This window comes from Cyprinodon tularosa, unplaced genomic scaffold (assembly GCF_016077235.1).
Source record: "Cyprinodon tularosa strain WSP-4 unplaced genomic scaffold, ASM1607723v1 ctg339, whole genome shotgun sequence".
Lineage (NCBI taxonomy): Eukaryota > Metazoa > Chordata > Actinopteri > Cyprinodontiformes > Cyprinodontidae > Cyprinodon > Cyprinodon tularosa.
The window spans coordinates 160,159-185,081 of record NW_024039051.1 but is presented as its reverse complement, the minus strand read 5'-3'; the positions used below and the strand labels follow the sequence as shown (position 1 = coordinate 185,081).

The following is a 24,923-nucleotide window of genomic DNA, read 5'->3' as shown; positions in this document are numbered from 1 at the left end:
TGGGGTCCACTCACCTCAGTTGTGTTTATTATATTTTTATTAAGTTTGATGGAATTTTAAGGGTTTGTATTCACATTTTTTTTAATTAAAATACAACTTCCTGTTCATCTTTTAACTTGAATAGGGACCCAAACACAAATGTAATAAAAGTACAACACTATTATTCTTTTACTTAGCTCCCAAAGAGCTCAGTTTTGACTGGATTTGATCAGTCTAGACAGGCAAGGCTTAACTGAGAGTCTAAAATCTTAATGAGGAAGTTTATTCAAATTGCAAAAAGTACAACTATAATCAACTTAAATAATATTGTTATTTAAAACCGGAAATGTCTTTGAGGGTGCTCAATTAGAGAATCTCAATTGGTGATTCTCATGGTTTAGTTTTAAGTTGGACTCAGATGTGGATAGGCAGCAAATTGTCTTTTGTCAACAGAACTTCTAAAATGAAAGACAGGGAACCAGAGGAGAACAAAAAGAGAGAATCCATACAGGATGCAGTAAATAACCAGGTTAATAACAAGAAGCAGCAGTGAGAGCAAGAGAGGAAGCTAAACACCGGGAATGTGAATGCTGAAACAACAGGCCTGACTGAGAGAAGAGAGGCTGAAGAGAAGGAGGAGAGGGGGATTAAAAAGGAAAATGCAATGATGAAGAAAAAAACTAGAAACATAGAATATATAAACTAGAAAAGACCACACTAATTGAACGAAAGGAAGACAACACAGCAATGATTAAAACTAGAATCAAATGACCCAAAGAATGCAGATCCTGACAATTACTTTAGGTAATTTCCCATGAAAGCAGACTTTGGTGAAGTGATTTTCCCACAATTCATTGCTGCATGTGATGTTTTAAAGAAAAAGTCCGGTCAGCAAGGATTAATCAATGGGTCATTATTCATACCTAAACTAATATGTTTGCCTTGATTGATTGAATTTAGCGTTAATCAGTCAAAAAATGAACACAATACTAGTGCTATAGTTAAACTGACAATACCCATGACAATACATCCAACATCGGTCAGTTAGAGAAAAAACACATAATATGTAGCCAACATTTGGAAGAAGAATGTTTTCAAGATGACTTGGATAATAGCACATTGTGACAAACACCAGATAGAGCACTGGTAGGTGGAATGGTGAAATGGTGCATCTGTTCTCAGTCTCTGGTTATCGATTTAAAACCTTTTTGTGGTTTCACCCTCATGCTTCAGAACTGAAGGAGACAGATCAGATTCTGAGTTGTTGCATCTTCACTATTGCCTCTTTATAATTCCAGGAAGTTCTTATTTTGTCTTTAAAATACATATTTATAAATAACTTTATATTTTTGTCTTTATGATTAGATCATTTTTACATATTAAATGAGTTATCATTACTTACCAAATAATTGAGTCATTTCTCGGTTGGCTACTTTTCACTTTTTGAGTAAAAATATGTAAGAGTATTGAGTAAAATGTTTGGCTATTTAACCCACCTGTGCATTTTAAAGTAATCAATATTTTTACTTTGTTTTAGTTAATTTTTTTTTAGTAAAATGTACCAGATTTACCTTTTTATGTACATTTTGGTAAATAAAAAGTTAACAAGCAAGCCACGAGTTAGATAAACGGTGGCAAAAAACAAACATAGACTTTATATAACTCACGTGCTCCCCCTATATAGTGTGATAGGCGTCTGTTTATTAATATAATAATCACCCTAATATGTATCACCTGGTTTTGGATGACTTGTTAAGTCTTAATGACGGTGGATGGCGGCTGTGAAGTAAGTTTTCAGTTGGATATTCCTGCTCCGCGCATTGGACAGATTTAGATCACTACAGGTGTTACAACAATATCTGTCATCATACATTGTGACCCAAGCGCGCGATGTGACCTGTTTATATTCTACTAGTCCCTAAATTCGCAGGATTCACACCTATATCTAATATCACAAAATTAATATCTAAACCTAAGATCTTAAGACATATACCTAAACCTAAAGAGGTATATGGTAAGACACATGTGAAGCCGCTGTTGGTCACAATATATAATGGGTTACAGAATATAGTGTAACACCGGTCCAAACAGTTAGCGAACTTCGTACCTCGCAGAGCGCAAACATCTAACCTAAAACTAACTTCCTCACATTGCAAGACCAAGGGTTAAACTTAATGTTTATTACAATGTATTGTTCAAAATAAAAAGTACTTAGAGATAATATGGTAAATGGCGACGTATATTATCTCATCTGTGTGGCGGTGGAAACTGTACACATCCTTCGATAGCTCAGTTGGTAGAGCGGAGGACTGTAGTGGATACATAGACATCCTTAGGTCGCTGGTTCGAATCCGGCTCGAAGGACATGTGTTTTTTTTTCTTCTTCCGAGTTTCCCTAATTAATGTCTTTTTCACAGTAGTCCTTCAATACTGAATTTACGGTAATTGAAATTATTTGAACTGGCACCAACGGCAAGAAAAGGTTGTATTATACATTTCTCGTGTTTTTTCGGGGTATGGTATCTATATTTTTTAAGAAATATAATCTCATTGTTATTTTAAGATATGATTCTATAATCATTATAACAAAATGTAACTCCGTAAAAATTCAAAAAATATCTAGGGGTCGGTCGTTTCTAGGGGTCGTTAACGACCGAGCCCTAGAATCATAGACAGTTTCAGATATTACAGGCTAACGATGGAACTAACGACCCATTCATCGGTTTCCATTGCATGTTTCCAAGCGATACAAAGCGTTGTCTATATAAGACTCAAACTCACTGCGGATCCAGACATTTGAATTGAGAAAGCTTCCTGGAGAGGTGGCGAAACGTCTTCAAATCTTGAAAACCAAGTCCAGTGGATATTTTTTGAATTTTTACGGAATGACTATGACCTGGATGACTGAGAACCTTCATCAACAAAATGTAACGTATTAATATAGAATTTTCAGACGATAAACCCAGAGGAAGCAGTTTATGGGAAAGTCTTTCATTCAGCAGAGATATTATACTCAGGTAAAAATATGCTAGTTGAAAGTCTTGTCCTAGACAAATGTAAAAAATGTTGAAAAGGGAACATAAGTAAGAAAGGCGTTTGGAAAATTCCTTTTTCTTGACAAATTTTGCAGCTTTGCCTGATGATATTGCAAAGGGCCAGCTTCTAATGCTGTTATGGAGACCCTAAGCAATTCTATTATCATTATTCCAAATTTCCCGTTTGGTTACGAAGCATTTACTTAAAAATTATTTAGGTTGTTTTTATAACATTGAAAACGTTTAACATCTGACTTTTGAACATATCTTTGTGATAATTCTTGAGGGGGGAAACAATTTATTAATTCAGATATTTGATATGAAGCAATGCTTTTCTAACAACTATTGTTAAAACTCATATTCATGTTTTCATATAGTCCCCTTAAGATTTAACCAACTAGCTTTTGGTATTAGGATGTTTGCAAACAATTTTTGCTTCCTTCTCGTACCAGTTCTAAGCTACTTGGTTTTCTGTTTCTGTTTGTTTTTTCTGCTCACAACCTGCAGGGGGCAGTATTGGATTTAAATCTGAGCAGGCTGGTCTTAATAACTTCAGCTGATTAAGGTTTTGGGCCTTTTGATTTGAATGCATGTATATGTCCTCCCACATTAAAAAAACACAAGGTTTAAGTCAAATTAATCTTTCTTTTGATCTAAATTTAACAATAGCCACATCAATCATTATGTCAAAAGCCTTAGAATTGAACAATACAGAATTTATTCAGAAAAATGTAGAAGTATCCAACTTAAATTTGAGTGCATATATAGTTAAAGCATTCAAGAGTGAGAAATAATAAATCAAACTAAATCCCTGGCATGTGATTGGTGGTACCTGTAACACATGGCTGAATGAGTGGTGCAGCACTTTAAGCCTACATGGGGTCAGGAACCTCTTCTCATTTTCTGGCTGAAAGTATCTGAACAAATACTACTGTGTTGGCTCCAGTCAACCTGGAAAATGTAAAGAAAACAGTCTTTGAAATCTCAGGCTTTACTGGAGGTTGAGGATGGGGGCAGATTTAGAGGCTCACCCAAGAACCCCCACCGTTTAGGCAATGAGCCTCTGCTGAATTATCTCTGTAAAGTGCCTTAAGATGACATGTGCTGTGAATTGTTACTATAGAAATAAACTGTATTAAATTCAAATGAAATATGCGCTAACAAACAAGACTGTTACTGCTTTGTCCCTTAGACCAGTTTAATATTTAATATCTTTTCAATTTATTTGAAAAAATATTTAGAATTCAAAGAAATGTATGGTTTGTCACTCAATAAACTAAAAGAAATGCTTTTGCTCATTTCTTTTTTTGTGTGTGTGTGTGTGTTACTCTTTTTTTTGCCTATATAAAAAAAAACCTGCCCCACCCTGCTAAATATAATGTAATACCTCCACTGTTTTCACCATTCTGAATAAATGTACACATGTTTTATATATTCCATTATGAATAAGCTTCTTTACCACCTTTATTATTTTAGTGACATTTTTATTAATAATTTACTGTTCAAATCAGCCTCCTGATAAATATGCATCCATAAAGTAAGTCACCAACAAAGCATGAAGATTATAATGTATTGTACGTACAAGAAAGAGGGTCTTATTTTCATCAGCTTTCCTGATTATTGCTAAAAGATATTGCCATAACAATAAAACAAGACACTCAGTGACTGCAGAAATAATGAAACTTACAGCAATTTTATTTATACACCAAGAAAATTTGATAAAGATTTGAACTAGAGATAATAGAACCTAAATAATTTGTAAAATTACATTTAAAGTTCCGGTGTATAAATATCCTACCAGCGAATAACTACACACAATATATCATATTTAATCAGAGGAAGATTACTGGTACATCATTAAAGGGATATCGTGTAAGAATTACTGCCGTCTAGTGGTGAAATTGGGGTATTTCACTCAAACGAACACTATGCCCTAGCACGCCACTGCCTCAAACACGCATTGCAGCAACAGTAGCTGCTGTGAATCAAAAAGCCTCGACAGCTGAGATGTAAATATGTCTTCTGAAGTGAAGTCTCTACAAGCTGACAAACTGTGACATAAATCCAGCGTTCACTGCAGATTTGAAAGCTATTGTAACAGGTGGCTCCAGTAGGTGCTGCACCCTCTGTAGCCTGAGCCAGGAGTGCACCTCCTGTGTCTGGGACCAGGGGTGTGGTGGATCCATGCTGCCGGCTGGCTGGGGGCCGCATTATTGGTGTTCCGCTGGTAGCATTACCTGGGCGTTTGGTTGTCCAACGCTGCAGGGTTGCGTTTTTTTTGTTAGTCCGCTCAGGTTGGTATTTGCATTTAATTTATATAGAATAAAGATTGGGAAAATTACTTATGTTTTGGTTATTCTTTCCCTTTCAGCCACAGCAACCATAAGGCGTTCCTACAAATAAAAATTAAAAACAATCCACTGGACTTTGTCTCCAAGTTTGAAGACATTTCGCTTCCCATCCAAGAAGCTTTTTTAATTCAAAATCTCAGGAATAGTTTTAAGTTCGAGGTTATATACAGTGGGGGTCATTTGGCTTCCATTTGACCCCCATTCCAAAGGGATGGACTCTTTCATCCATTTCAATTTGCCTGTTTTCAACTGTTGGGCAACTGTATAAAACCTCAAACTCAACGCTATTCCTGAAATTTTGAATTGAAAAAGCTTCCTGGATCGATAGCCAAACGTCTTCAAACCTGGAAAGTAAGTCCAGTCAGTGGATTGTTTTTTATTTTCCTTTTTTGGAATGACTGAGAATCTTACCAGCATGCAACCATAAGTCGGTGTCATGAAGCATTAAACTCACATTTAACCCATAGAAACCCCAAGTTAGACCTGTAACATTTAGCTTTGCTGGTAGGCTTTGTGAACCTACAATTCTATACAAGCAATGTATGTTTGCAGGATCTACTGTTATGCTTTCTATGGTAGGCAGGATGGATGATGATGGATAGATCGTCATCCATCCATCCCTCATGATCCATAAAGCAGTACAGGTCACAGTCGTTTTAAATGTCTTATTCTTTTCCACTTTCTTGGGGATTTTTTTGTGCTGCTGCGCATGCATGGTCCTGCATTGTGCTACAGTCCTTCAGAAGTTGTTGGGTTAGCATCTCCAGATTATCTTCACTATCGCCTCTTAGCTACATGCTGTTATTCCGTGCGTTACTGCTACTTTGTCCGTCGCCAGCGTATTTAGATTCAAGATGACAAACTGTCATGGCGCTTTGCAAACAGATGATCAGCCTTATGTATAAACTAACTAAAATTGTTGGCTTTTGAAAATGCATCTGATTATTAGTGCAGGTCATCGATTTCAGGCGGTAAAAAAGAGAAATTGTTACACAATGTCCCTTTAAAAGATGAAAAAGTAAAGAAGCTATAAAAACTGCATTAGCATCAGTAGGCGTGAGGAATACAGGTTTTATTTCTGTATGGTAGGGAAAAATATAAAGATGTTCAACAGATGATCATTTCCAAGAGAAATTAGCCAACGGTAATGTGTGTTGCAGAGTTAGGAACATATCTGACTGTCAAATGAGGAACTTTACAGGGTTTTACCAATAATTCATCCTCATTATGCTCCTTGGTTATCATTCCAGGTAACTTGATTTTAGGGCCCGTTTCACTCATGACGGAAACGCTTCCTGGGTGATGCTGGGGTGTCCAAGGAAAAGGCGGTGGGAGAACAGGGTCGAGACTCTGGGACATATTCTCTCTGATACTTGTCAATGTAAGGCTTGGCCACGTTCCACACCTTAGGATGCAAATACCCAATAAAATTAAATAAAATTTAAAATTTCAAGTTTTATTTCTCTCCTGTAAAATGCAGTGAGGTTTATTTGACTTCAAAATTACAAATGTTTAGAAATAAAATAATTTAGAACTTGCCTTCTGGTCAACTAGGAGACGGTGAACGGCTTCGATGTCTGGAGACATGAACCGGTCTTTAATCCAGGGCCTGTTAACAGTACAAGTAGAACATTAGAAAAAAAAAGCTACTAACTACCTTGGTTTTTGTTGTTGAGGACTGTAAGCTGCCTCACCTGACAACCGAACGCACCAGGTCATAGACCTTTTCCAGGGGGGTGGTGGTACGGAGCGGACGGAGGAATTCGATACCCTGACAGGCGGCCAGCAGCTCTATGGCAAGCACTGATCACAACAAACATCCATTCAGCTCGCTAAAATTAAGGACATCTTATAAATAAAAAATATAAATAAATAAAGAACAAGAGGGACAAGGGGCAGCACCCCCCTCCTTTGACATCTTGTGCAAAACATTACCTATTGTCTCTCATGAGCAATTCAATTCAGTTTATTTCTATAGCGCCAATTCACAAGACATGTCATCTCATGGCACTTCACAGCTCACCAGATCATCCATTCAAATTGAGTCAAAGTTTTCTATCTAAGGAAAACCAGTTGATTGCATCGACCCAAAGGCAATCCCTCACACTAAGCATGCTTGTAGCGACAGTGGAGAGGAAAAATCCCTTTTAACGGGAAGAAACCTCCAGTTGAACCAGGCCATATTCTTCTCACTGTGCAATAACACATGCAAGTACTGTGTGATTTTTTTAAACCTATTTATAAGTTCAGTGCATCTCTGCAGCGCATGTGCAATAACCCAAGTCAACTACTGCGTAATCTACCCTTAGCTCTCTATTGTGCAGATATTGTTATATCTACGGCAAACATATTCAGGGACATTTCAACTTTTTTCTTTTATTATTTTTTTTTGTATTATATACACTCTTTTTATACTGTCTTTCATATTTTTATCTTTAACGGCATGTTGCTTTAACTCTTTGAACTCTATATAAGCTACTGGAACCAGAAGGAATAATCCCAAGAGATAAATAAAGTTGAGTCTAGTCTAGGTCTATCTTTCCCTGCTTATGGTTTATCTGGTGAAAATGATAGAAATCAAGCAGCATCTGATGCACGTTCAGTCATTAAAAATAATACAACTTAATCCCTGGACATCAGACTCATCTATATTTTCTTCCCAAAGGGTAGACTTGCCTCGAACCTTTTTAAATATTCTTTGTTGATAATTTATTTTGGCTTTCTGAAGGCCTTTCAAAGTTGTTATTTGTGTCTGGCTTTCAATTTTACATGCATGATCAGGATAAAAAAAAAGTACTTTAAAATATCCAGTCCAGCTGATAAATTAAATAATAGAGTCAGCTCTCTCAAGCATCCCATCCCATTGACAGGATGCTTCATCACCTACTCTGTGATACAGTATGATTTTTTTTTTTAATAAATAGGCCTTTTTGAATTACTGCTATTGGTTGTTAAATATATCTCTTTCTTCTAAGAAAACATTTTCCTATGTATTTAATTACCCTAGTTTTAGTTGAAAAAAACAAGTCGGGCTACATGAAAACCACCATAACAGAAAATGAGTGAAAAAGCAGCCATAAAATATTAAAGATCTTAAAGATCTTAATATTAAAGATATGAAACTAGAATATAGAGATTTTTTTTAATGCTTTAAAGCTCATTAACAGCAGCATTAAAACAGCAGAAGTAGAGAATGTGATTGGATTATTTCCAGGTCTGGCAGGGTGTCGTAAATATCTGTATTTCCAGACTTTACATCCTCTCTTATTTTTCTAAATAGCTCCATCCATCCATTATCCATCCATTAATCCATGCATCCATTATCCATCCATTAATCCATGCATCCGTTAACCATCCATTAATCCATGCATCCATCCTTCCATTAATCCATGCATCCATCCATCCATTATTCCATCCATCCATCCATTAATCCATGCATCCGTTAACAATCCATTAATCCATGCATACATCCATCCATGCATCCATCCTTCCATTAATCCATGCATCCATCCATCCATTATTACATCCATCCATCCATCCATTAACCATCCATTAATCCATGCATCCATTAACCATCCATTAATCCATGCATACATCCATCCATGCATCCATCCTTCCATTAATCCATGCATCCATCCATCCATTATTCCATCCATCCATTAACCATCCATTAATCCATCCATTCAATATTCCATGCATCCATCCATCCATTAATCCATGCATCCATCCATCCCTCCATTAATCCATGCATCCATTCATCCATCCCTCCATTAATCCATGCATCCATTCATCCATCCATCCATTAATCCATGCATCCATCCATCCATCCATCCATCCATCCATCCATCCATCCATTAATCCATGCATCCATCCATCCATCCATTAATCCATGCATCCATTCATCCATCCTTCCATTTATCCATGCATCCATCCATCCATCCATCCATTAATCCATGCATCCATTAATCCATCCTTCCATTTATCCATGCATCCATCCATCCATCTATCCATTAATCCATGCATCCATTCATCCATCTATCCATCCATGCATCCATCCATCCATTAATCCATGCATCCATTCATCCATCTATCCATCCATGCATCCATCCATCCATCCATCCATCCATCCATTATCCATCCATTAATCCATGCATCCATCCATCCATCCATCCACCCATCCATCCATCCATTAATCCACACATCCATCCATCCATCCATCCATCCATCCATCCATCCATCACCTTGCTCCACGTGCTCCACCACCCTCAGAGCTTTCCGAGCGGCCCAGCCTCCCATGGAAACATGGTCTTCTGTAGCTGCACTTGTGGACAAGGAGTCCACAGACGAAGGATGGCATAAGACTTTGTTTTCTGAAACTAACAGAAATCGAGATTTAGTCAAATTTGATAAAAAAGCAAGAAACCCAGAAGGGCCTGAAAATGTAGAGAAATATAAAGACTCTCAGGTAACTACTTCATTAGCTAAAACTACTAATCTAACCTAAAGAAGCAGCAGTGCAGTGAGCAATCATGAACCCTGAGTTGAGGCCCCCCTCGTTCACAAGGAAGGCAGGCAGCTCACTCAGGGAGGGGTTACATAACCTCTCGATCCTCCTTTCACTGATGGAAGCCAGCTCATGGACAGCGATGCATAGAAAGTCTAGAGCCTTTATGAGAAAATAGGGCATTAGGAATAAATCAAATCCACCAAGATCATAAAAATCCTTATTACCCACAAACCTTTGCTGGATATTCTCCATGGAAGTTCCCACCTGAAATGGTTTCACCTCGTTCTGCAAATACCATCTTGTATGGCCGTTAAGGTAAAACCAAAAGGATGAAAATGTAATAAGTCGTTTAAAAAAAGGTTTCAGATTGACAGAACAGTGTGAAAGCTTTGTTTAGTCGACAGTGAAGGATACAGGGTTGTCCGTTGCGCTGTTGATTTCTGTGTTGATGATGTTCTGCACAAACTTTATGGTGTCATTTGCGATTCCATGGACCTGAACACGGTGGAAAAGATTACAGTGCAGCCTTCTAAACTCTGACTGTTTGACTGTATTAGCAGCATGTGGGGATTGTTATCACAGTTTGGATGGTTTGCTTTTCATTGAAGCAGTTTAGGGGGAGAGTAGAGGGGGTAACGGCTGCCTTCTGCTGTTCATCAGAGGTACTGCTACATGTGCAGTTCAATAAATTGCAGTTATTTCAGTAATTTTATTTTACAAAGATTCCTCACAGTTATATTATTCAAGTGTTTATTTTATGTGCAGCTTAAAGCTTGTGAAAACTCAAAAGTTTTGCTTCTCAGCTATGTTGAATCTTTCCTGAGACAGAAATTTTGATAATCTTTATTCACTCAGTATGAGTCATGGGTCCTATGACATGAACGAGGGAATCTATGGAGCATAGTGTGGAGGTGGGGCATAAATGAAGCCCTGACTCCTTTTAATAGCGGTCTTTAGATCATCAGTACTGTTGGTTCTGATCCTTTGTTCTTCTTTTTGACTTGGATCTCTAATGGGTTTGGGAAAGGCCAGTTTACTGGCCAACACAGTGCAATGATACCACAGTCTTTAAACCAGGTACTGTAATGCTTAGAGGGCAAGGTCATATAGAATGAAAGCATCAAAAGGGAAGCTTAAGGGTATTTTAAAGTTCTCCAATGGCAGCTGCTCTGATGTTGGACTGGATAAAAGACAGTGGACCATCACCAGCAGATGACTTCCCTAGTTACCGGAAACTTCACACCAGACCTCAACAAACTTGGATTCTGATCCTCTCCACTCTTCCTCTAGACCAGAGGTCATGGATTAGTTGACCGTGGTCAAAATTGACCCACCTGCTGGTTAATCTGGACCCAACCTGATTTAAAACATTTATAAATTACTGCCTGTTGTCTAACTTCACTTGTGCCGCTTCTCCTGTTAATAAGGTAAAGACCATCGGAGCGTCCGGCACCAGGCTACTCGTGATACAAATCAGCCAATGAGCTGCTGTCAGTCAGGGCTGCTGCTGTGAGCCACTTTTAGACACAGCAGGCAAACCTGTGGCAAGCCGGGCGATGGGAAAGAAGGAGAAGACAATGAGAAAAACCGAACTGGTGAAAGAAAAGTGAAATGGCGTGCTCAAAGATGATTTCTGCACATTTAGAGGATGTTTGGCTCAACCTGCTGCTGTGAAGCAGGATTCTCCTCCATGAACAGAATCAAAAATAAATCTGGATTCAGGCTCAAAATGAGCACCTTGATATGTACTTGAGAATGGCTTAGTCTCCATTCAAACCCAGGTTTAAAGCCTTGCAGGGCAGCCTAAAGCCCACTTCTCTCATTAAGCCATAGAAAAATAAAATAAAAAAAAACAATAAAAAAACGGCCAGTTCAGGTGTTTTTAAAAATATGTGAATCAGAAAACTGTCTATATACCGAACTGAACGATTGTTGCTCTCTACTTCAAAAAACACTTTAGATTTTAAAATGGAAAAAAAAAAAATCAATTTTTTTATTTAAAAATTCAATGTATAGCATGGATGCATAAACACCTAATTTTATTTCAGTGTTACATTCTGTTTAAAGTAACAGATTATAATTAAAAATATCTCCAGACCTTTACTGATTGATGGTTTTCTTTATTCGGACCCCGCTGGTTTTTAATTGGTTACCCCAGGTGTAGAGTCTGTAACCTTGCCTTCTAAATTAAATTAAAAAAATATCACTATCATCTTAAAAGAGGACTTTGCAACAGTTCACTTCTTTTCCTGTTTAGTACCAGAAAGACGCATCTGATATTTTCTCTGGTTCAGGACTTAAAACTTCAGACTCTGACTTAGACAGACAAACTTCAGACTTAGACATAAAGTTGAGTCTAAGTGTAAAACTTAATGCTAATTCTGCTTTCCTCCGTCTCAGTATTCCATGTTGCTTATGCGCCTTCTTCATTCACAGTTTTTCCTTCCACTAAACTTTCCGATGAGATGCGTGGAAACATCTCTTTGTGATCAGCCAGTGTCTTTAGTGAAGTCCTTATGTCATTTTCCATCCTTTGGGAGAGCTCCAATGATTGTTGAACCTTTATCAGGTCAGTGGTCTTCCCCATAATCACATAGACCACAATAGTAATAGAACGTAGCATTTCTGTCCTTAATAATGCTTTTTTTATTTGTCATATGAGATATTGTTTTTTTCTGAGAAACAGAATGTTGAATTTTGTAATCATTTGTAAGTCAAGAAACTTAAAGGTATACTATGCAAACGCTTTTCCAGCGAGGCTCCCCCCAGAGGGCGAAAGTAAAAGTGCACTGTCGTAAATATGCTTCTCCGTCAAGCCAGGCGCGGTTGTTTTGAGCTTAGCAGACAGGCGAACGCAAAGAATCACCATGTCTACTGGGGTAAGTGACTATTTTTTTTCAAATTTTCGAGTTTGAAAATTCTCGCCGGTTCCGCCATGATAACTGCACAAATATCACCACTGCGCTAGCAATGAGCATGCCTTTCACTGGCGGCGTGTAGCAGTTCTCGGCGTAAAGCAAGACCGACTCTCGCGATGCACGAGACTTCTGAGCCTGTGGGTGCGGGCCGAGGGCTCCTGCAATTGCAAGTACTGTATTTCCCCTACAGACCACCAGGGCGGCCGAGAAAACCTTTGTTCAACCTGAAATGACTCATTTAATCATCCAAAACGTTATGGAACACATTAATTAACTGGAAAATGTTGCATAGTATGCCTTTAACAAAAAAATATTATGTATCACTCTGTGTGTAATTAATCCAAATGGTTTAATAATTAGAAATACTGACGTTTTTGTGTTTTTCTACACATGTAGTAAACAATCTGGGATAATAACTGACTCTAAATGTTTTAGATAATTTCACTACAAATTAACTAGAAAAGATTTAACTATCTTATGGAGACCCTGAGCTGCTTAACCTCAACGGTTTAATTATCTGATTAATCACAGCCAGATTTGACCAGAAGGTACCTGAGGACAGCAGCGCATGGTGTAGGCGTCCTGGACTCTGTCACAGAACCTGTGGCTCTCTGAAAATACACGTTCACATCACACACATGAATCAGACACCTAAAGGGCATAGGGGAGACCTAATATAATAAGAAAACACGGTTGTACCAAATCCACATGGGAAAGAAACAAGGTTTGATCGTTCTAATCAAAGATCTGAGACTGAAGTATGGTTTGATTGCTAGAGGTGATAAAAATAGCATTCCTATCTCCCCACACCTGATTATTGGTGGTATATTTAATGTGGGTCACTATAAGAAATGGGTGTCATTGCATTAATCCTGCTTTAGAGTATGGGTTTGTTTGCTGACCTGCAATCTCAGATGGATGGTGATCAGAGTCCAGCAGCGAGCGAAAGCGTAGCGCGACCTCCGTCTGTCCTGGGTGGGGTCGCAGGGAATGGATGTCTATTGGAGGACAGCAGTGTATAAGCATTTATTGTTGGTGGTGACATACATGTGAGCATGTACAGCTTTTATGCGGATTTATTCACATCTGCCGCTCCTCACCGCTGTCAAAGGCCTTAGTGGTTCCCTTCAGCACCTCCAGAGTAAGAGCGGCGACGATGTCCGCCTGCTGGGCGATGGCCTGGGCGCGCTCCACAGCCTCGGCCCCTAAAGAGGTGATCATCTGGGTACCGTTGATCAGAGCAAGGCCCTGGGGGTATGAGGGAAAGAGGAACAGGTGCCTATTTTGGTTTGTCAGCCTACAAATTAGAAAACAGTAGTTAAAATGGGGAGATGTTCTGTTCTGGTCCGAAAATGATCGACACTTGTAATCGGCAAGAATGTGACAGATTTGGGATTCCCAATTAATTCTTTAAACCGGAAATAAACTGGAATAAACTCAGGAATAATGATAAATACAGTTTAAGTAATTTTCAAAAACAAGATTTACGTACATATGTTATGTTCAATTTATGGAGAGGCTCGCATACACCTGTACTTCACTGCTTAATCTCTAAGCAAGGTACGGGTTTATAAAACTCATCAATTTTTTTTATTTTATTCATTCACTTTTGTAAAGTTTACTCCATCTTAAACATTAAGTAATTTCCTCCTGCTTTAGATGTGAAGAACGTGTCAAATATACATTTATTAAGAAAAAAACTATCCATTAATTGTGGCAGCAGCAAGTACCTTGATCCCTTTATCTCATATAAACAAATACTATACCACGTGTATAGTTTTAAGCGTTACCTCTTTGGGTTTCAGAGATATTGGCTTTAGTCCGTGGGCCTCCAGGACCTGACCAGGAGTAAAAGAAGAAAGAACGTGAGCAAAGTCAGGGGTAATCAAAAAGCAAACATGTTTTCCCATTGAACCTCGCAGCCTTTCGCTTTTCCAAGAACGAGGCTCATTTCCTTCAGGTATTACAAAGTCGATGTTTTGAAACTATGGAAAGGTGACTGTACATATTTGGCATCTGCCCATCCGCTCTTGGGGGACCACATTTTCCCCTCCCCCATCAGTCCCAATGCGAGGTGTGAGAGGGGGGCCAAGTCTCCACTTGCTCCAACAGTTCCCTTCTCTGGAACGAAGGACAGGCAGGAAGCTGGGAGGGCAGAATAAGCGGGAGACGAGGGTTAGTCATGTGACAGTCGGCTTTGCAACACTGAACCTTTTAAAGAGGTTATCAGCATAGATTGAGACACCGATAAAACATATCAGCTTGGGTAAACGGTGCTGGCGGATCTAGCTGCAGGTTACCATTGAAGGCTTGGATCATGGCTTGAAGGGTTTCCAGAGAAATCCCGCTGTAGCCTTTAGCTAAAACATTGATCCGCAGAGCGAGCAGCATGCGGGTCCTCTCAGGGCTCAGCGGGTTCCCCAGCCCTATAAATCACAGCAAATCTCTGAAGCCTTTTCAAATACATCAGCGTCTGAGATACAAAATGCTCATAAAATGTCACTCTCAGGGTGAGCTATAGAGACTGTTCAATCACCTGCCGAGTGGGACCGCACCAAGTTTTCCTGGAGCTCCCTGTGGAACAGAAAGTGTGCGTTACATCAAAATCAAAGGAGGCGGATTCTACCGCAGTGATCAGAGATTAGAGCGTAAATGTTGCCTTTACTTGAGCTTGCTGACAGGGATGACGGTTCGGGCAAATTTGCCAAAACCTGTCGTAATTCCATAAACGACTGTGGGAGCAACAGATTCAGAGAAATAAATTCAGTTATCAGGATTCTGTAGTAGCCGAGTGACATAACAGCGTCCGCAGTGAATTAAGTCTTAAATGTGGGTTTTTAACCTTTGTTTTCTTTGACAATGGTGTCCAAAAGTTCTCGTGATTGCACAACTTTTCTCTCTGCCTCTTCAGTCAGCTGAAAACAAGTTTGGTGGAGGGAGGGAGGGAGGGACTACATTAAGTCAAAGATTACCACAGGCAGAAAAACAGAGAGTGTTTGATCATTACCTTTATCTTGTAGAGTCCTCGGCCTAAATTGACCAGATCTGTGGAGGTCAGGCTGTTGCCATCCAAACTAATGTACTGTACAGGTGAAATATGTGTCACAAGAAACTAATTTGAGAACATTTCTAAGACTTTTAACAAAAAAATAAAGAAAATCAGACTTACTTCTGCAGGTTCTTTATATGCTGCTGTGCTGTTTTGTAGTCTGATTAAGGATAAATGTCCAAAAGTATCTTTGGATTCTCAGAAGTCAACATGTTGTTAATAATTTTATTCAATTTGTTACCTATTTCTGTTTTGAGTGAACAAATATACTCAGCAGGTTTAACCCTTTAAAGCCCGATCCAAGAATAAAACAAAACAGAAAAATGACTTTTTTTGGTTTGAATTCCTTATTTTCCCTTTTAACAAAATATTTAAAAAGAAAAAACAGAAATACATTTTTTAATAATTTATTAATATGCGATAAGTCAAGATAATTTTTTTGTGTAGTCTTTTTTGTGTAGTCTTCTGTTATCAGGTATAGCCTATCTGATTGTGTACAATAGGATTTTGAGCAAAGTTTTTACCATTAAATTATGCAAAAGGTGTCAGATGCAAAACATTTCAGAAACCGTATGTATCAAATATGATACATTTGGCATTATAGGGTTAAGGATACATATTAGAAACTCCAGGCTCACAGGGAATAAAGTCTGAAGACATAGTGTCTCCTTCAATAGCTGGAAGATATTTAGAAAAAAATAAATACTCTTAAATTACTCAATTGATGACCTTATGTACTGATTGTTAACTTTAATTCATCACTAAACCTCTGTGTGTTCATTACCAAGCTCAACAAAGTCATTATCCTCCAGCACATCATCGATGGTGTCCTCTGCGTCCAACAAACCCAAACCTTGGCACCTGCGCACAAAGAAGCGCGTCTCTTTCACAGACCCGATGCCACCGTTGTCCGGCTTGTTCTTCATGTACCGTTTCAGGGCTTCCTGTCCGAGCCACTGGATGGTGTTGGAGGTGTCCCGGCAGGACACCGCCAGCCATTCATCTCGGATGTGGACGGTGAATCGAGGCATCGCGCGTCAGCGAGGCTGGTCGGCAGTGAGCGCCGCGCTCTGCGCTCCGGGGTTCCATCTCCAGCTGCGCGCCCCGCGGACACCAATCAGAGGAGGCTGAGGCGGACACGCCTCGCTGGAGTCACACTTTTTTTTTTTTTTTTCCCGGAGACCAGTGACCTCAGGTCGTTCACACAGATGTAGTTATGTGATCTGAGTCCAAATCACGAAATAACAAGGCGAGGACAGAGGCCTTACATGTGGAGCTGCTGGAAATGATTCACACTGGCTTTGCTGATTATGGAAAGTAAAATAGATAAAAGCTGCTTTTAAATGATGCATCTGTGTCTGGCTACATTTCTTTACACATTTCTCTGTTATGACGTGTGATGATATTTGAATGTCGCAAACTTTGCAGTGATTACTTATTGCACCACTAAGGCCCTTTTGTTTCTAATAAAATACAGGAAGTGTCCCTTAAAATTTTACACAGGTGTATCCTGTTAATTCAGTACTGAACTAATATATTCCAAATATTGATCCACTTTGTTCCTTCTGTCACATCGAACAAGAAACATTAACCCACCTTTTTTGGGAATGCTCTTTTAGCAAAGTTTTTTGGTGTGACTTCAATAATTTTGTTAATGGGAAATGCAATATACTTATTGCGCTGAATGTTAAATATGTTCTGTTTGGTATTTCCAAGGGCAGCATGTCTGGGAAAGAATATATAAATTTTCTTATTCTATTAGCCAAGTTCCACATACATGTTTGTAAATTTGCTAAAAACAAACCCAACTTTTAGAGCTTATATAAGTTGTTTTTTGGACTCCTTAAAATATGCACCAATTCTAAAGCTATGAAACTTATAAGCCTAAGTGGTGAACTTAATTTGTAATCTTTTTTTTTCCTGTTTCATAGAATCCTGTAGTTCTGTTACCCCAGTACCTCCAGCATACTACTGTCTGCAATTGTATATTCTTTGTTTGTAAATAAAGTTTGTTAAAAAAAAACAACAACAAAAAACACTAAGGCCTTTATAGGGCATACCCCTTACAAATAGAGTCCCCCCATCATTCAGTGAGCTCTAGAAGCACAAGATCTATATCCAGCCATTCAGTAAAGATGCTTCTACATGGCTGTACATCTTATTTTGACATTTGACTAATTAGATGAGCCCTTGAATGATAAATTACCTACTGGAAATTGAGTTGGGGAAAAAATTTACAAGAAAAAAAATTAATTGAAAAGATAAAAAGCTAAAGTTAAAAAGTAAATAGGCCTAGTTAACAATTATATTTAGCTTTATAAACAAAAAAATGTGTCAGTATCAGCATTAATGCCTCTTTGGTTATGTTGTACCAAACAAAAAAAATATGTTTCATTTACTCTCAGAGTTTTATTCATGAATTCCTTACAGAAGCACTTTTTTAAATTTCTCTTAATATATTTAAGCAAATTGGTATTTCTTGTTATAACATGGATTTTTGCATTTTTGTTACAGAGGTAATAAGGTCTTGTCCTGGATTCCAATAACACTATTGGCTTGAAATTTTGATTTTCAAAGTGTTTCACTGAGTGACCTAAATTGTGCTTTAAATTATCCTTTATGTGTGTGTAATATGTTGAAGCGTCTAATGACAACAGCTCCCGGATTATAATGTAAATATGATGGCTTCAACATCACATTTGGCTCCAGACATGTTTTACTGAACCTTTAAAACATTTGTATTATTTGGAATATCTTTAACATAAAAAGCTAAGATTATAGATAATACAGCATTGATAACATGTTTTTAATCCTAACTGATTTATTTTAGACCGCCTTTCTCCCAGAATAAACAGAGAAGCTTCTTCCAAACAAATATTTATTTAAAAGTCAGACACTGATCACTGCAATCCAGTCTGTGCCGTTGTTTGTGTCTATAATCATTGTGTCACTGGTGACTGTGTTGCATGTTATCCCTTGATACCTCTAAGGTAGGGACGCTTCATGTAATATGCGCTGGAAAAAAAAAGAAACAAATATTTTTTTGGGATGAAAAACTCTTCTTAGTTGTGGAAAAACTGTCAGGAATCCAGTTTGTTTGGTCTGTTTTTGTGTTTCCTTTCCCTGCAGCTCGTTGTGTTATTACCTGTGGAGTGCTCTTAAGCTGCTGACTGCCACTACCTTGACGCCAGAGTGTTTGCCAGCTTGGGGTACTCTAGCCATGTTTAGTTTAGCAGAGTCTAACCTGAGTCTTTGTTTTGCCAGTTTTGGGTACTCTAGCCATGTTTAGTTTAGCAGAGTCTAACCTGAGTCTTTGTTTTGCCAGTTTTGGGTACTCTAGCCAAGCTGAGTTTGCTGAGTCAAACTGAGTTTCTTGTTTACCAGAGTTTTAATCTTGCCGTTTTGTCTATGCCTTTCGGCAGGAAGTCATCCTGCGAACTGGATGTTTCGGACCTTCTCTCCCCTGGAAGGATCTTCTGGGAACCAAACTGAGCTAAGGATTCAAGTTTATAGTTTGGATCAACCTTTTCCCCCAAGGATTGTCTGGGGGTTCTCTCTGAGCAGGGGATTCATCTCCGCAATAACCCATTCAAGGACCGCAGGAAATCTAAGTGGCAGTCAGCTTCTCCGTTCACCAAGGAACAACCGCAGTCTGGGTAAACCCTGTCCTCCCACCATCAAACAAGACAATCACTGGAACATCCCACACAGACTGGATTCAATAAAGACACCTTTTTTTCTGGAAACGTGAATCTGCAACCTATACCTCCTCTTCAAGTCAAAGAATCTAATTTCCCACAGAGCCTGAACTAACCGCAGTGTCTTCCCCTCACTTTCCAGTTCTGGTTTGACAGTGTTCAGAGCAACACTGGACTCATCTCATAATACTAAATAAACCTGTTAAACTTTTCCCTGGTCTCTCTGTTTGGTCTTCTGCATTTTGGGTCAGACCTTTTAGTAAAATCACGACAAAAACCTGAAGATCTAAGTTTTAAATCGATGGATAATAATTTAAGTTAGTTTCAGAAAGCCAAACTAGTTGTAATGAATATTATTTGATGAGTTATCAGTGCTTATACTTTCAAGTTTCTGTGATTTCAACAGCCGTTTTGCTAGGGTTCATGATTTTGTTGTGAAATGAGGGAAAACCTACTGGAGGAGTTTAAGGTTGAATGTTTTTTTATTGTTCCATTTAAACAATAAAAACTGCTGCTTTTGTCAAGGCTCAGAACTGTGGAAACCGAATTTGAAGCAGACAGATAGAGCTGTTTCACAAAAACGTTTATTAATTTAAGTCGGATTAAAGACTGGAATTTCTGTAGAGGGAAAACTCAGGTTAGTGACCACGTAAATTTGGCGGAGGATGATTAGTAGCGTGTGAGTCACTAACCTGGTTTTAAAGTTCAATCTGTGCCCAGAAGAAGGAGTGTAATCCAGCTGGATGGCTACCATCAGCATCCCGCCCAGAGAGTTCCAGGAGCCGAAGCCTAGAAGGCTGCTGAACTAGCAGACGAGCAGATCCAAGCGGACGAAGGAAGGCAGGAGTTTCCAGAAGGCGAAGACAAAGCCGGTTTTGAAGAGGTAAACAAGAGTCCAGGCCAGAAGATCAGAGATCTGAAAAGGTATCAAAGTGAAATTCAAGTCAAAGTCAGGAGACAGATCCAGGTTCAGTCCCCTGTCAGAAACCAGCAAAGGTCCAATGACAGGTCAGGCAGACAAATCCGGAAGGAGCAAGCAGGCTCAAAGGTCTGTAGGCACAACTGGCCAGGATCAGGCAATGAGAACAACATACAATGTATGCTAGAGATCTCTCAACGAAGGCTCAAATAATCTGGCACTGATGACTTGGAGCAAGCAGCTTAAATAGAGGCAGGAGCAGGTGGATAAGATGGACAATAATGAGAAACAGGGGGAAGCTAGGCAGGTGAATACAACGAACCATTACGCCAGTCGTCAGTGCCAAGCTTAAAGGGATTTTGCCAATAAAAATAACATTTCATTTCTTGTAAAATTACAACACAGCTTCTTGTTTAAAATAAAAAATGCGTAAAAATGTAGATGACAATTTTATCTACAGAAGGACAACCAGCTCTAAATTCTTAAGTAGATTGAGATTTTTACTTTATTCCTTACCTTTTCTAATTCATCATGGATCGCAATTAATATTCTATATTCCATGGTAAAATAAAGTCTCTGTAAAGTGCCTTAATATAACATGTGTGGTTTATTGATCCTTTATAAATGAACTGAACTGGATAACAGAATTCAAAGCTTAGCAGACTTAAAACCAAAACTAATATGCCTTAGTTATTTTTACACTCAAAATTTTATGCAAGTCTGTTGCCTTGAATTTCAGAGTTTTTACTTTTTTTATTTTAAGTGTGGTTGCATTATGTTCTCAGTAATTGAAACTCACAGTTGTTGCAACGTATTACTTGGCCAAGATTTGGGATAAAACCGGAACAAGCTGACAGTCCATCTCAGGGCAACCTAGACATGCATAGAAGAAACAAACATGCACATAGACGCACAATAGGGACACTTAGAAAGAGATTGATTTTACACTAATGTTTTTTGTTTCATTTTTTTTTTTTTTACTTTGAGGTTATCTGAGTAGCTAGAGATGCATTCACAAAGAGAAGATGCAAAACTATAGACACCAGACCAACCATCAAGATTAAGACCTTCTTGCAAGACAGAGCATCTGCTCTCAATCTGCAGGTTTACTAGTGGTTCCTAGAATTTCTAAAAGTAGAATGGGAGGCAGATCTTTTAGTTATCAGGCTCCTCTCCTGTGGAACCAACTACCAGTTTTAGTCCGTGAGGCAGACACCCTGTCTACTTTTAAGGCTAGGCTTAAAACTTTCCTTTTTGATAAAGCTTATAGTTAGAGTGGTTCAGGTTATCCTGAGCTATCTCTATAGTTATGCTGCTATAGGCTTAGACTGCTGGAGGACATAGGGACCCCTTTTTCATAATTCTTCTTCATTCTATCTCTATTCTCCCACTCTGCAGAATCTGTTAGTTCAATCTCTAACGTTCTGCTCTCTCTGCTTTTTCTCATAGTAGCTTCATCTGGCCTGTTCCTGTTTGGCTGTGACTCCATCCTGGAGAGAAATATCAGCTGTGCTGCTGCCATAAACACCTTTGTTTATAGATGTTGGAGATCGGCCTGTTTTTCAGTGTATTCCTGTTTCTCTGACGGTGACTGGCTGGATGTGCTCTCTTCATCATCTGACATGGGAGCTGGCTTGGAGCTTGTCTGCCAGGCTGAGTGTTTCCTTTTACAGCTGCTTTTCGTATCTCTGCTTCTGTCTCCTCGAACCCCAGTCAGTCTCAGCAGATGGCCGCTCACACTGAGCCTGGTTCTGCTGGAGGTTTCTTCCTTTTAAAAGGGAGTTTTTCCTCTCCACTGTCGCTACAAGCATGCTTAGTGTGAGAGATTGCCTTCGAGTCAATGAGTCAATGCAATCAACTGGTTTTCCTTAGATAGAAAGCTTTAAATCATTTTGACTGTATGATCTGGTGAACTGTAAAGTGCTTTGAGATGACATGTGTTGTGAATTGGTGCTATAGAAATAAACTGAATTGAATTGAATTGCTGGAAGGCAACAGTGCAAAAAAGCTGCAACAACACGGAGCCCCTGGTTAAAATATGTGTGAAAGAACTTGAAACTATTTGAGGTGCAATAAAACCTGCTGTCCAGGTACATGATACATAACCATGTGTGTTAATGCCACAATCACATCTCAATACATAAATAAAAACAGTGTAAAGGTCATAAAAAAAACAATCTTAGTATTACTTTCGAATCTTCTGGCTTTGACTGTGGTTCAACATTATGACATGAAAAAGAGACACAGTCAACAATCAGCCAAAGCATTCAGTAATAGTTTCTTACACTACTTCTGCTTATTCACAGTTAATATGTTATTATAGTGAAAAGGATGTATAGTATAAAGGCCATGCATTCCTTTAAAGAAACTGATGAAAACTAGTTTTAACTGTAGAGTCTGTGCTCAGCAGCGCCCTCTGCTGAGCTGAAACTAATAAGTAACTAAAATAAATTGGTTTTCTAAATTACACATTTGATGTTTAATTCTATGTAGTCGTTTCTCTCTGCAGAACTAAATCCACACCTATATGAGTTTCTTTCTAATAAGTGTAGATTTTAAACAAGCTTGCAACAAAAACAAACCAAATAAAAGAAAAGAGACTGGAGGCAGCTGCAGCTTTACACAAAAACCATTTAAAAAAATATGTATTTTTGTAAGCAATGATTTGAGTTTACCTTTTATGATATACTTAGTAGAAATTTCCTGAAGTAAGCATAAAAAATGCATAATACGGTTTGATAAATGGTAGGTAATGATTAATAATTAATTATATATAATAAACAATTAATAGATAATTTGACTTATTTCCAGAAACTGGTATGGAAGGATAGAAAGAGAGTGTGGTGTTTCCTGCTACTCTGTAATAAGACTCAATAAATATACAACTTCTTCGTATATGTATTTTATAATTAATCAAATGCATTGTTTGGTTATTTATATGACACTCCAGTCTTTTTGTTGTTGTTGTTTGTTTTGCTTAGATTAATTCACAATTAATTAATTATTTTTGTGTAAAAAGGTTTTTGGATTGCTTTTAAATAGAGAGTGCAAAACAAAGAACAATCTTTAATATGAGCATTTATTTTGCTAATTTAGGCACAACTCTGACCACTAGAGGGGAGATAATGAAAAACCAGCATCAGTGTACCAAGGGTTGAGTCACTGTTAGGTTTAAACACCCAAACACTTCTCAAATAACCTGTGGAGGAAGGAAAACAGACGTTAGATTCTTTTTACCTGTGGGGAGAGACCTGGCAGAGATGTCCTACATTACAGTCTCCTACCGCTCTCTGAAGCACTTCTGCTGTCTTTATTGGAAAAAGGGAGTCCCTAGACCCTTAACCCCGACTCCTCTCCGGGCGCCGCACAATGGCAGCCCACAGCTCCTCAAGGGAATGGGTTAAATGATAAATGTGACATCAATAAAGTTTAATTATTATTATCATTAGTTATAACAGATTACAATGTAACTCTAAAGGAATCTAAGGGGAGTAAATTACAGCTTGATACAGTGATATGCATACATTTCGTCATGCAGGCAGTTACCTTGAGTTATACACATGAAAAACATTCAGCTCCTGCAAAGGAATACCTTCTGAAGAGTCTAATAAATATAATAGAAAGAATAAACAAGGTGAAATAAAATAGAATAGCTCCAACTATCACAGTGTCACTGTTAAAGGGTGATTGATCCATATTGAATCCAGTTATTTAGACCCTTTTGCTGCATTTTATTTCTCCTTCTCCTTACAAAAAATTTCCAGCCTAGACTGTCAAATAAAGTCCTTGGGCTCCATTAAAATGTCTGCAAAGGTCTGTTAAACATTGGTGGATCCAGGAAAGTTTCATGGGGTGGCCAGCCAGGGAGAAATGTTCACTGAGGGGCGGCTAAAGGCTAATAGCCACTGTAACTAGTTCAGGGTCAAACTATACTGATCACATGATCAGTCAGAAAAATGAACGCACGCATCTCCATTTTCCAAATAAATCACTGAGGACAGATTAAATTTTCATGAGGACCGTGTTAATAAAGCTACCGTAGGTGCATATTTATACATCAATTTATGGTTCTACACAATAAATAAATTAAATGGGTTGAATAATTGTTTTTTTTGTTAAAAAAAATGTCAAAGAAGAACATTCAGTAGTGATGGTATCACTCCTTGTGCTTTCTGGTTTAGATGAGCCATATGGGAACAACAAATCACCTGGTAGGGGTGGCCAATGGGGGCCATGGTCATGGTCCCCCGACCTCCTCTAGCTCCGCCCCTTCTCTCATGCACTGACTATTTTAGACTATTTTAACCTGAAAAGGCCTTTCCTACTCTGACTGCTTTAAGTCAAGACTCACATCTTCTCCAGCATAAATCTTTTTACTTAAGATATTATGGTGGCCCCCCATGTTATGTCGTCCAGAGTAGAAATGCCTCTTTCTAACGTTTTTTATTTTTATTTGTTTGAATTAAT

The 24,923-nt window shown here is 38.4% G+C and overlaps 1 protein-coding gene and 1 non-coding gene across 2 annotated transcripts; one reads left to right on the top strand and one right to left on the bottom strand.

Moving 5' to 3' along the window:
* The first annotated feature begins 2,257 nt into the window (after window positions 1-2,257).
* trnay-gua lies at window positions 2,258-2,343 on the top strand. Its single transcript is given in 2 exon segments — window positions 2,258-2,294; window positions 2,308-2,343. It is a non-coding gene; the product is annotated as a tRNA-Tyr (tRNA).
* Window positions 2,344-6,415: 4,072 nt separating this feature from the next.
* Window positions 6,416-16,932, bottom strand: hal (histidine ammonia-lyase). The gene is made up of 20 exons (XM_038294326.1): window positions 16,624-16,932; window positions 16,456-16,516; window positions 15,960-15,987; window positions 15,798-15,872; window positions 15,633-15,705; window positions 15,456-15,522; window positions 15,327-15,364; window positions 15,091-15,216; window positions 14,796-14,935; window positions 14,581-14,628; window positions 13,891-14,038; window positions 13,693-13,788; window positions 13,343-13,401; window positions 10,287-10,367; window positions 10,105-10,170; window positions 9,866-10,031; window positions 9,607-9,741; window positions 7,060-7,168; window positions 6,905-6,974; window positions 6,416-6,770 (listed from the first exon to the last, which is right to left on the bottom strand). The coding sequence occupies exons 1-20, from the start codon at window positions 16,868-16,870 to the stop codon at window positions 6,639-6,641; spliced, it is 1,965 nt and encodes a 654-aa protein (XP_038150254.1). The 5' UTR covers window positions 16,871-16,932; the 3' UTR covers window positions 6,416-6,638.
* Window positions 16,933-24,923: the final 7,991 nt, after the last annotated feature.

Bases quoted from the DNA above. Each gene is read 5' to 3' on its own strand.
- hal (XM_038294326.1), bottom strand. From the start codon at position 16,870: ATGCCTCGATTCACCGTCCACATCCGAGATGAATGGCTGGCGGTGTCC. The intron at 15,217-15,326 runs GTGATTGAACAG...TGTGATTTATAG, and splicing joins GGTGCGGTCCCACTCGGCAG to GGCTGGGGAACCCGCTGAGC. The intron at 6,975-7,059 runs GTGAGGCAGCTT...TACTGTTAACAG, and splicing joins CTGGTGCGTTCGGTTGTCAG to GCCCTGGATTAAAGACCGGT.